The 12,224-nt window shown below is 44.0% G+C and overlaps 1 protein-coding gene across 5 annotated transcripts in view; it reads right to left on the bottom strand.

Annotated features, from left to right (window-relative positions):
• Positions 1–12,224, bottom strand: part of DLG3 (discs large MAGUK scaffold protein 3) — a gene marked incomplete at its 5' end in the record, with an annotated part of 65,554 nt that overhangs the window by 12,104 nt on the left and 41,226 nt on the right. For all 5 annotated transcript variants that reach the window (XM_082610046.1, XM_082610048.1, XM_082610047.1 and 2 more), the window contains 2 exons: positions 26–101; positions 348–524. In XM_082610046.1, the coding sequence (XP_082466172.1) occupies positions 26–101; positions 348–524 (253 nt within the window). The remainder of the gene's footprint in view (positions 1–25; positions 102–347; positions 525–12,224) is intronic.

The following is a 12,224-nucleotide window of genomic DNA, read 5'->3' as shown; positions in this document are numbered from 1 at the left end:
GACTTCCTTGGGGATCCCCACTTACCCTGTTAGACTCAATCATCCCCGTCCTGGCATGAAACTTCACGGTTTTCAATCGAGCCCTTTCTTTCTTTTCCACCCTGTTTTGGAGTCAGAAAGAAGTCCTGTTACTGCCAGTGCATGGTCTCAGCAGTGGGTTGCAGTGGGCACAGCAGCTATCTTTGACTCACTGAATCGTAACCATGTCCTGAGCACCAGCTCTCTACCAAAAAGGAGTAATAAAGCACATCCACTGCTCTCAAGCGACTTATAGTATAATAGGTAAAAAAGAAATCAATACCAGGAACAGGGTAAGGAAAACCTCTCTCATGATCATGACGACTCACCTCTTCTTACTGGGGATCACACCAATTTGCTCACTTTCTCCATGGGGGGTCACCAGTCTCGCCTGCCACCACTCATCATCAGAGGCGTTAATGACATGTAGAATGTCACCATAGGAGAAGCTGAGGCCTTGGCTCGGCAGGCAGCTGTCCCGAGTCCGGTCATAATCAAACAAGGCCCTGGAAACAAACAGTGAAAGATGAAATGGTCATCTCAACCCTAAGTAGGTGGAAGGATGGCAGAGGAAGGTCAACCCAAAGAGTCAGCACACACCCAGCAGCCTTACAGCAGACCAGAAGGAATTCTGTGGGAGACTGCAACCTTCTTTCAGTCTTGCCATTGTAAATATCCCATTCTCCCAACAAGGGGCGTGAGGGAAAAAAATCTTTCACGAGTCCCATCTCCTCCCAGCTTCTGGACATGAAGTGTGAGTCCAAAGCAGAACACCCTCGCTAGTCTTCTCCCTCAGCCACATCCTAGGGAAACAAGTTAGCTCTGCCAATGGGCTGTTTCAGTTTACAACAAATCTTTAAAAAGTAGTTGAAGATAGGACACAAAAATGTTAACTACAATCCCAAACAATGAATGGTAAATGCTGTAGAAATACAAAAGAGAAAAGGGCCGTGCATCCTGGGGCAGCAAAAGAAAAGGCTAAGGCTGATGTTGACCCGCACAAGGATAAAGTTGAAGGGGCCCCTCTAAAGAAGTCTCCCAGTTCAGTCTCTCCCTCTCATATACGGGAAAACGGAGGCTCAAGGAGGAAGAATAATTTGACTGAGGTCACACACCAAACTAACTGGGACAGAAGCCAGGTCCTCTGATAAGACATGCAGAGTAAAGATTAAAGGGGAGGGTAGGAGAAGGTGGGGAGAGAGCTATTCCATCTAGGCTTGAAAAAACGGAGGAGACCAGCTTGGTTGCAGCTGAGAGTCATGGAAAATGAGGCTGGAAATAAAGGTCTGGCGCCAATTTTGGAAGGTCTTGAATAGACCTGATCTAGTGACCCCTGAAGATTTGGGATTAAGGAAGTGACACATCAAAAGAGACTTAGGAACATTAATCTGACCTCATATATGATGAGATAGCAGGGAAAGGGGGTGGATTTGAAGGAACATTTAAACCAAAGCTACAAGCTCAATCCTTCAGGATACACCACTGACTTCGGCTCTGGTGAAGCTGGTACTTGACAGCAGAGCTCCCCTGCTCAGGGAACAAACACATCTACATGAAAGTGTCTACTTTTCTCATCCACTGGATCTCTCCTCATATGCAGTCACCACAAATGGGTGATTTCAGTGAGAAGTCTGTATTTTTCTACTTGCAATCTAAGCTCTGTCTTCTTCATATTCTTTGCTAACACCTTTGCACATACAGCCCAGCAGATTTCCCAGAACTAGTTCCAAGACTTAGACTTCTACCTGCAATACAGTGGTCTGTGGCTCAGAGGGAAGCTGCAAAGTAAAACATACTATTTTCCCATGTGCAGGCCGGCCCAAATGAAATGCAGAAGGCCATAAAACTGTGGAGCGTGAAACACCCATCTACATCTTAAACTTCTTAAAATGGAATCCTTAGGAAGTCACTGTCAGAGTATTTGAAAATGAAAATACCCAAATTCTGACAAAAAGCCCTTTATCTCCCTCAATTTACACACTCAAAGCAATAAGGAGAGAGGCTGAGGTCAGCAGATTAAGGAGGCCCTCCATCCCCAAGGTCCTTTCTGGGCTTTGTGTGATAGAATCAAATCTGAACACGTTTGCACTGCATTCGAAACTGAGTGTCCTAAAGCAAGGAAGCTGTTCTGTCAGAGCTTCCTACGAACACGTGCATGGTGAAGACCTTATCTAAGTGACAATGAGAAACACTAAATGTCATTATGGGCTTCAAAGATTAAAACAAATACATTAAGGAAAAGAACAGAGCTTGGATTCTGCACAAATTAGTTTGGGGAGAGAAGGAAGAAGATGTTGAAATGAGTTAGGAGAGATCAGGATGAGGTTGTAGAAGATTAGAAGGGAGAGTTTACTGGTTACAAGTTTAAAACATAAAAGGGACAATCCAATATATATTTTAGCACCTCACAGAACCATATTGACCTTTGGCAACAGCAGTAAGAAGCTGGAGTACATACAGTAAAGTTGATGTAAACATTTTCTGGATGAGGAATCCAATTATTGGTAATTGATTAAACATCTGAGATTTAAATAAAACTAATAGGTCAGTTTGCTTCCAAGATGAATTTTGGATACTTTACAATATTAAAACACATAATACTAGCTAAGTAAAAACAAAATAAGCACAGATCCAAGGCAACAAGAATGCCAGCAGTTCCCACTGCCTGTCAGGAATGGAACTGTTTGGTTTGTTTTTAAACCACAGGCATGTGTTCCTTTTACGACTTGCAAAAAATGTAACTCAATTTAAAAAGGAACTGCTCTCAAATATTTTAGCTGTTTCTTTTTCTTTTCTAACATATTTCTAAACAACTGCTTCTTCTTGCTTTGTTTTTTACATTTTAGACATTATGTATCAGTCTTCTATAGCACTCACCCATTCTTTTTCCCCTGCCCTCCCAATTTAGTTACATCACATTTTTTTGGTTAAACAATATTTAATTTTACATCACTATGTAAGTGGTGTTCATAGATGACTACCCCTCCTTTCCTATAAACTTTTTCTATTGTTGTTTTTTTTAAACAAATTTATTTGTTTATTTATTTTTTGGCTGCGTTGGGTCTTCGTTGCCGCGCATGGGCTTTCTCTAGTTGCCGCGAGAGGGGGGCTACCCTTTGTGGTGGTATGTGGGCTCCTCATTGCGGCGGCTTCTCTTGTTGCGGAGCAGGAGCTCTAGGCGCGCGGGCTTCAGTAGCCGTGGCACACGGGCTCAGTAGTTGTGGCTCACAGGCTCTAGAGCGCAGGCTCAGTAGCTGTGGCGCACGGGCTTAGTTGCGCCGCAGTTATGTGGGATCTTCCCAGACCAGAGCTTGAACCCGTGTTCCCTGCATTGGCAGGCGGATTCTTAACCACTGCACCACCAGGGAAGTCCTCTATTGTTTTTTTTCCCCGGTGGAAATAAATGCCTGATTTTTCATTTGACTATATTTCTACATCCCTATTATTTTGTAACTCCCTTATTTAACACATAGGCTATTTAGATTTACTATTACTTTTTGTTACAGTTAAAATATTTGAAAGCAGTTACCTTTGTGTAGCAAGAAAGGGGGTGAATAGGCAAGGGATTAAATTTTTTGCATATGCTATTGTAATATTTGACATTTTAAACTATCCATATGCATTAATTTCATTAAAAATTAAATTAAAATAATATAAGCTCATTATAGAATGTTTGAAAAATATAAAGCCTAAAAATAGAAAAATCACATTTAATGTAACTTAGAAGTAACTCTTCATACTGTTGTGGTATTGTATAATATTGCATAATAAACACACAAATCAAAAAATACATATTTCTCTAAGTTACAAACATGGTGTGTATACACAATTTTGCAACCTTACTTGTCACTTGAAATTGTATCATTAATATTTCCCATATCATTGACTACTCTTCAAAACTAATATTTTAAATGATGATACAATAGTCTATTCTTAAGGATATTCATTAATTAAGCAAATATTTATCAGCATCTAATATGAACAGACACCACTCTTCTAGGCACTTTAAAAAAAGAAAATAAAAAGGGCTGGGGGAGTCAATAAACCAGGCACCTGACTTGAGTCATTTACTTCAGATGAGGAACCTGTTTGGCTCTAAGTTCCCTGGCAAAAAAGGTAAAAAAGGCAATTTCCCAATAAAATGTAGTACCTAAGTTCACCTACATTCTATCTGATGAATTTGTGAATGAGCAATAGTGAACAACAGAATGGACAACGCCTTTTTTAAACCATGATTTTGTTAAAAACATAGCAGCCTCAAATTTGAATCTGAAATTCTGAACTACAGTATCATTCTCAGTTGAGAGCATAAAAGGTGAATCGACAAGAATTTCCTTTTCTATCAACCGGAACAGCAAATGAGAAGAGCTCTGCAGAACACTGAAACCTCAAGGGTCATTTCACCCCACTTCCTATCTAATAAAGGAAATTCCTTTGATATTCTCTAAATTTCTTTCCAGTGCAAACATTTAATGAGTCTGAGTCCTTCCTAGGTCTTCTCTACCAGGCTAAACATTCCTAATTCCTTCAACAGTCCTTCCATTGTCATGATCATGATTTGTTTTCCAAATCTCTTCCTGCTGAAATTTTGTCTGACTAAGAGCTTGAAAAGTGCCTCATAGACAATGAAAACCAGTCCCAGAGATCCACAGGGCCTCATCTTAGAGTTGTATGATGGTTAACTCTCAGACCAGGGCTCTTAAATCTCAGAAAAATTTTGTGAGGTCTAAGTCACAGTCACATTTTTAAAAAAGAAAAAAAAAAAAAGCTAACTGTCCACTTGGCTATGTCTGGAAAATATCTTTCTTCCATTATTTACATACTCACTGAGTCTACTTTGGGGCACTGTGTTTGACAGAAGGGAGACACAGAAGCAAAATGAGTCTTGGCCTCGTGGAGTGTGCTATCTGACAGAGTGTGTCATAGAGAGAGGCACAAGGGCAGGACAAACCAAGGCCTAAAAGCCTTCAGAGGGCGCATAGGTCATAGCGAGCTTGGGGAATCTATGGGGAGGTGTTAACTTTGAACTGGGCCTCGATGACGGTTCAGATTTCAAAGACAGAGATGGGGAGAGAGGCCCTTCCGGCTAGAAGGAACAGCATGAGCAGAAGCTAGGAGGCAAGCAGCCCAGGGTGTGTACTGGGGTCAGCAGCACCCACGTTTGGCCTCACCGCAGGGCACTCGGGAGAGCGGTTGGCCAGGTCCTGCCTGTGGACAGCCTGGAGTCCAGCTAAGGAGTCTGGCATTCATTTAGGAGGCCTTGTGTGACCGACTTCATTGCCTCGCTTTTTTTTTTTTTTAATCATTACCAGGCTGGTGGCGCAGTGGTTAAGACTCCACGCTCCCAATGCAGGGGGCCCGGTTTGATCCCTGGTCAGGGAACTAGATCCCACACGCATGCTGCAACTAAGAGTTCCCGTGCCATGACTAAGAAGCCCATGTGCCGCAACTAAGGAGCCCATGAGCCGCAACTAAGGAGCCCACGTGCTGCAACTAAGACCTGGTGCAACCAAATAAATTTTTTAAAAAAATCATTACCAGGCTAAACTTTCACGTGGGAAGTAATCCAGTAAAAGAGAACAGGCCTGAGTAGTAAAGTCAAACCACCTTTCAAATGACATGTAATAGGAAAAACTATGCAAATTAGACCTTAATAAATTTTGAAAAAATACTGACTACCTACCTAAGATCTTCAAGAGGCATGCTAAACTGTGGCCTTCTAGCAATAACAGTCTCTCTTAGGAACAGCCTAGAAGCCTAAGGAAGTGACAGGGGTTGGCACCTTGCTACAAATGCCTCTGGTCAGGCTTGGTAAGAGGATCAAAGAACACCTTTCTCCACAACATGAATATATCCTCCTGCCCACCCCTTTTTATCCTTAGGGCAAGCACTAAGGAAAGTCAAGGCAGTAACATATCGCTCCTTTTAAATCAGACTGAACAACTGTCCTGGAGCCAAAATCCTACACATGCAGGGCCCAGATGACACAGCAACCAACCTTTTCAACCTCTGACTCAAACCAAGAGTGAGCAGAAAAAAAAGCAACACCTATTTTCTCCGGACACCTAAAGAAAGACCATAATTAACTACTCTGTCACCTTGGTCCCATCTCATGTGTGTGAGCTTATTGACAAGATGGTGTGTTGGGAGACTAGAAGCCTCAGAAACTCCTTATCCTTCCTGGGTGTAAATATAAAGAATCTCATGGGGGCCTCCAAGTTAAGGACTGGTCAGGTCAGAAGGAAACACTGTCGGGAAAGAACAAAGCTTATGGAAATATTACCATCCACAGCCTAAGATCACAGTGAGTGGTCTACATAAAAGATTATTGACTTCAACCCTGAATATGTTCTCCTTGGTTATGGCCATGTACCTCTGTGAAGCAAAGGAGAGCCAGATCTTGGGTTTTCCCACATCTCAAACATCATGGCCAGGCCAGAAAATACTGATTTATCCTGAGAGCGGGGTAAAGAGCATGTCCCAGGTAAAATGTGGCACGTAAAAACAGAAAGTGGGCGATGAAGCCACCTTCCAGAGCCAAGTCACAGCAGCACAAAAAGCAGGTGCCTCACTTCCCAGGGTCTGCGGGTTGGAGTTCCCAAGCTAAGTTTCAGCGCGGCAGCTTTAAATGCCGCTGCCTGTCTTTCTTAAGGAGAAAGCGTTGTCAAAGGTCTTGAAAGATATGTTGTTTAAGTGGTGACCTTTCAAATAGTATCCCCTAAGAGCTGCCCACAGGGATGATGCACCCGCTCCAGAGGACTTTGCCTAATCTTCCTTTCAGCTGGGACCTCACTGCCAAGTGGGAAAGCAGGAATATAATCAGTTCAAAGTAAACAGATTACCAGGCCTAAAGTCTCTGCAGTTCAGATCCTAAATTTTAAAGTTTAGGGTCTGAAAGATTCAGAGAAATCATATGCATCTGGCCCAGACACCCTGGTGTCTTAGTGAACAGGAATGCAAAGAAAATGGCAAATACCGAGGAAACTGGTCAGGCAGGTTTTTCAAAGCAAAGTAAACAACAGCACTTCAGCACTACAGCCTCAAAGGCAAGTAGCTGCTTCCATGTGCTCACCTAGTAGTGTGCCCACCTCTTTGCCTGTGGACCCAGCCATCTGTCTGGCCTGGGAGGCTCGGCCTGTCCCCTTGCGCCATCAGCAGCTCCTCTGAGGCCCAGCCCAAGTCCCACCCTTCTCTGTGACCCTGCCCACTCCAAATTTCCTTCTTCCAAATTCATACTACGTACTTAGCAGTGATCTTTCTTTATATTTTCTGTTTAGTGCTATTTAACTCTTGCAGTTTTCTAATCTTTCATATTATATCCCTTTGGGGAAAGCCCTTTGAGGACTGAGACCACGTATGAGGCTCGTGAATGGTGGATGAGACCAAGCTGGGGCAGGGAGCACAGAACACCCTCCCAGTTACTATCCTGCAGTGTTCTTCCACTGTATATCCCTCCCATACCAGTTGGGAGACATTGATTTCTTCCTTTGGTCAGTGTTATGGGCTGAATGTTTGGGTTCCCCCCTCCCAAGTTCATTTGTTGAAGCCCTGACCCCCAGTGTAATGGTAATTGGAGGTGGGGCCTTTGGGAGGCAATTAGGTTTAGATTAGGTCATGAGGGAGGGGCCCTCATCCTAACATTAGTCCTTTATGAGAAGAGGAAGAGACAAAGAGACCTGTCTCTCCTCAGAACACACCCAGGAAAGGCCACATGAGGACACAGCAAGAAGGTGGTCATCTACAAGCCAGGAAGGGGGGAGGGGGCTCACCATAACCTGAATTTGCCAGCACCTAGAGCTTGGACTTCCCAGCCTCCAGAACTGTGAGGAATAAATGTCTACTGTTCAAGCCACTCAGCCTACAGTATTTTGTTACAGCAGCCCAAGCTGCCTGAGACAGAAAGTACCAGATAAAGGGCACATATTACTTAAAAATTCAGCAGCCCCTCCCTTGCCTGGTCCATCTAAAGGATGCACAGAGAGCTGTAAAGCAGCAGTCATTCATCGGCCCTTGACCTTAGTGCGAGAGTTAAAATTTCTAGCAGCTCCTGAAGAGCAACTCAAAAGTCCAAACTTGAGTACTCAGATAGACACAAGGTGAGTCATCACAGGAGGAGCAAGTGCAGCTGGCAGCAAGTCAGGAGTCCCTTGCACACCTTGAAGAAGGGAACATGGAGAACAGGGGAGGGCACTCTTCTCCTTAGTTTACCTCAGAGTCTCAGGCCTTAGAGAGCAATTATGAAGTTAGAGGGGCATTCACAGACCCACAATGTGTGAATATTCGGGGTTCACAGCACCTGTTGGATCAGCTGAGGGGATTACAAATCCAGGACTGGTGTCTGTATATGATCTAGCAACAGGCAGTTCCAGAATCACTGATACAGGAAACTGTCCCACCCTCTGGTAGCCGCGAACACTACATAAATTGTGGTTGCTTTTTAAGATGCGGATTATCATCACTCCCAGATTCTGTCAGATAGTGAAGCCTGCCAACATTACCTCATTGGCATCTTAATCCACTACTGAAACTCACTAATGAGCAAGACAAAGTTGGGCTCCCCCGAGCACCACCCTGGGCTAAGCACAGAGCAGTGTACAATTAATGTCTGCTTGTTAAGAAGGAGGAGCACCTTCCAGCCTTCTTTGATGACCAAGCCAATATTTCTGACATTTTTTTTGACATTGTTTCTTGAATCGTGACTACAGATGGGGCATGATTTCCTTCCTAGAGTGGGAAGAAGACTGGGATGGCAGATGGCCAGCCAGAAGGCCAGGACTCCCCAAATGCCTGATGCTGCCCTGTGACTGCAAAGAATGTAGCCAGGCTAGCCGGAACAGACTTTCAAAAGCTATTTCTACAAATGTACTATCAAGCCTCTTGGCAAGCTTTGGAGGATAAGGTCTTTTGTTCATTCATGAAATAAATAAATAAACTAAATACAAGTGTAGAACTTGGTGGTCTCTGGAACTCTAACCTACCCTGTGTCTTTTTACTACCTTCACATCAGAATGGCCTGAGTTAAACATCTAATCACCCTGACCCTGAGCAAAAGGCTCAAGAGAGGCATACTTTGTGGACTTTTCTAGTGTGGAAGGCAAATTAACCAGCAGAGCAAAGGCCCTAGACTGGGCAGAAAGAGGGGCTCTGTTCACCCTGCCTATACTATTTACGAGATGTTTCTATGGTATGGTGAAGGGTGGGGAAGGCCTTTCCATTAAGTCACTAGTGACTTTAAAACCAAGTTTCATTTTCCAAACACTGTTATCTTTCCTTCTTCCTCCTGCTCCCCGCTCCACAAATCCCATCTCCCCTGTGGTTAGTGCGGCTGCAGCTTCCTAAGGCTTCACCTGCTACAGCCTCGGTGCAGCTGCAAGAGGGTGTTATTTGCTTCAAAACAGCTTTGCAACCCCATGCACACCAGAGGAGGATAGAGATTCAGGAGCAGGGAAGGGAGGAGGAGCATGTCAGAAGGGGAAACAACAGCAAACAGAATTAGAGGTGAAATCCCACTGTAAAGGGTTCCTTCACTTTAACCACCTGCTGCGCACTATCCTCTGTGTGGATGCCAAGCTGCTGGAGGGCGGGAACCACGTCTACCGCTTCCTTGAATCTACTGCCACAACCACACACAAGTTCTCAGGCCCGTGCTTTACTGCTTTCCACGTGGCAGGAGCTAAAGTAAGTGTAATGTTCAGTTGTTCGAGTGAAAATGAAATAAATGTCTATTGTGACAAACAAGTGGTCATTCCAAAGCATTATGACTGCTTGTTAAAAACATACATTTCCCCAAACCTGGTGAATGTAAATCGATAGAAGAGGAGCCTGGGAATCTGTACTTTTACTAGCATGCCAGCTGATTCCTATCAGCAAGTTTGGGAAATGATGAGAGAGCCACACTCTAGTCAGAACCAGGTTCAAATTCCAGTTTTGGAACTTCTTAGCTGTCTAACTGGAATCTCAGTTTTCTCACCTGAAAAATAAGAATAATAATGCCTACTTCGTAGCATTATTAAAAGGATTTTAAAAGCAATTTAAAGAGAATGTTTAAATGTTTGTTCCCCTAAATGTTTGTTTAAAATGTTTGTTTGTTCCCCTTCATCCTGAAGACACTGGAACTACTAAAAGCCTCTGAGCAGATCTTTAGCCTCAACCCGCTCTGCAACACTCAGACAAATGGCTGCCCAGCCTCGTCGGTAACACCTCCAGTGACAAAGAATCAAATTTACTATCTCCAGAAACAGTTCATTCCACTTTCAGACAGTTTTAATCATGAGCTCTTTCTTCCTTATGTTGAGTTGAGATCTGCCTTGGGTGACAGAACAAATCTAATCCCTTTTCCACATGATAGGGTGACACAATTAGTTTAGATAAGGAAAGTAAGGAGGAGGAGGAGGAGGTGTGGGGGTCCATTTGGAACACTTATCCTGCTTGTTTGAGGCACTGGGAGGGCAGTTCCAGTCACGTGTGCAACAAGTGGTTGATATGGGGGTCTGGAGTTCAGTCAAGAGATCAGAGTTGTCATTTACACAACATGATTTGAAGCTGTGAACATAAATGACATTGCCATTTATGGGGCAGAGCTAATGAAACGTACTGAGGAATGGTCAGCAAGGTAGAAAGAGAGCCTTTACAGAAGGAAGCCGGTAATTCATGTAAACAAATGTGAAGAGGTCAGACCAATGGCAGAGAATCAGCGAACCAGTCACTACTGACAGAGTTGGGCTTCTGGAGCCTTCCAGAGTTGCTTGGAACCATACTACCATGCTGACAAGCAGATGCACACTTCCTTTCCTACTGAAAGGGAAGCAATTTGAAGAAATAGCAGCAGCAAGTACAGACAACTGCAATATTTCCCAGCCTGGATGCTAAGACCAATTTCTCCAAATAAGGCTCCCATGCTCCTATCTTTGGGGGAAACACTGCCTAGTACAGTCCCTCCTGGAGATTGATCACAGTAAAGAACCCTATTTTCCTCTGTTTAATCCTGCATTTGCCCAACTTACTGAACCACTGATTTTTCACACAATACTTAACATCTTGAGGAGCTAGTGTTTCCTGGCACATAATGTGGCAAATGTGGTGAGAAGAAGAAGAGAAACAAGACAATAGTTTAAGGGACTATTGGTAATCAAAGGAATTTTTTTTCTTTCCTTTTTAAGAATGGAAGAACCTTGAATATACTTAAATGCTGAACAAAAGGAAGCTACTGTAGAGTAAAAAAAAGGCCAGAAACAGGCACAAAAAGCAATAGAGCGAGCCAGGCTTCAGGCTTTGGTAGAGGGTTAGCTTAGCGAAATACCTCAGCTCGCTAATCTAGCCATAAAATATTATTTCCCTTGATGAACTCTAGTGATTACAAATGTTCACTATTCTAAACCATATTTACTTTCCTGTGAGGATACAGATGTTATCTACATAAGGTTAAGGGCAGATGATATAAACTGTATAAACTGATTCACTAGAAACAGAGTGCAGTCTCCACCCTCCTCCCCAGAGTCAGACGGAATGCGTCCCTTGCCAGGACCAGACAAGGGTGTTCCAGGTCTTCCAGGTTGAGAGCTGATGCCCCACTCCCCCTGCCCAGGCAGGGAGAGCTCTAGCACAGGATAGGCGGAGAGGGGAAATTTAGAAATAAAGCTCTCCAAAGAAACTGTCTTGCCTAAAGATCAGCTTCCCACACACACTGGAGTGCCACATCTGCGGGGGCTGGAAGCACGGGAATGGAACAATCCTGACCAAGTCACATAACTATTACCCTTTTGCGGGAGGCGACAGCATATTTCTGAGTCCCCCCATCGGCACCCCAGTGTCTAGGCTGCAGATCCAGAGCAAGGGATTAGGGACAGAAAACAGGAGACTGAAAAGATCACCAGTGACTAGTCCAGCCTTCCTCCCGCTCTCCTCTCTTCACAACCAATGTGAAGAAAGCTGCTCTCAACACAGAGGGAGTTGAACTGAGGGTTCATTTTAGAAAAGAACCACGAAGGGTTCTAGTGGGCTTGAGGGTCAAATCTGGGCTCCCTTGGCTCTTCTCCCTGCAGGAGGGTCAGGAACTAGCTACTGAGGAAAAAAAAATCAAGCACCGAGAGAAAAACTGCAATTAGCATTTATATCGGTTGGCTATCAGTCTTCTCAAACCCCAAGGACAGAGTAGATGTCACGTTGCCAGGCAACTAGCAACTGTAGCCTCCCCTCCCCACCCTCCA

This window comes from Mesoplodon mirus, assembly GCF_964341445.2.
Source record: "Mesoplodon mirus genome assembly, chromosome: X".
Classification (NCBI taxonomy): Eukaryota; Metazoa; Chordata; class Mammalia; order Artiodactyla; family Ziphiidae; genus Mesoplodon; species Mesoplodon mirus.
The sequence above is the reverse complement of the archived record's forward strand: the minus strand, read 5'-3'. Positions and strand labels throughout refer to the sequence as shown.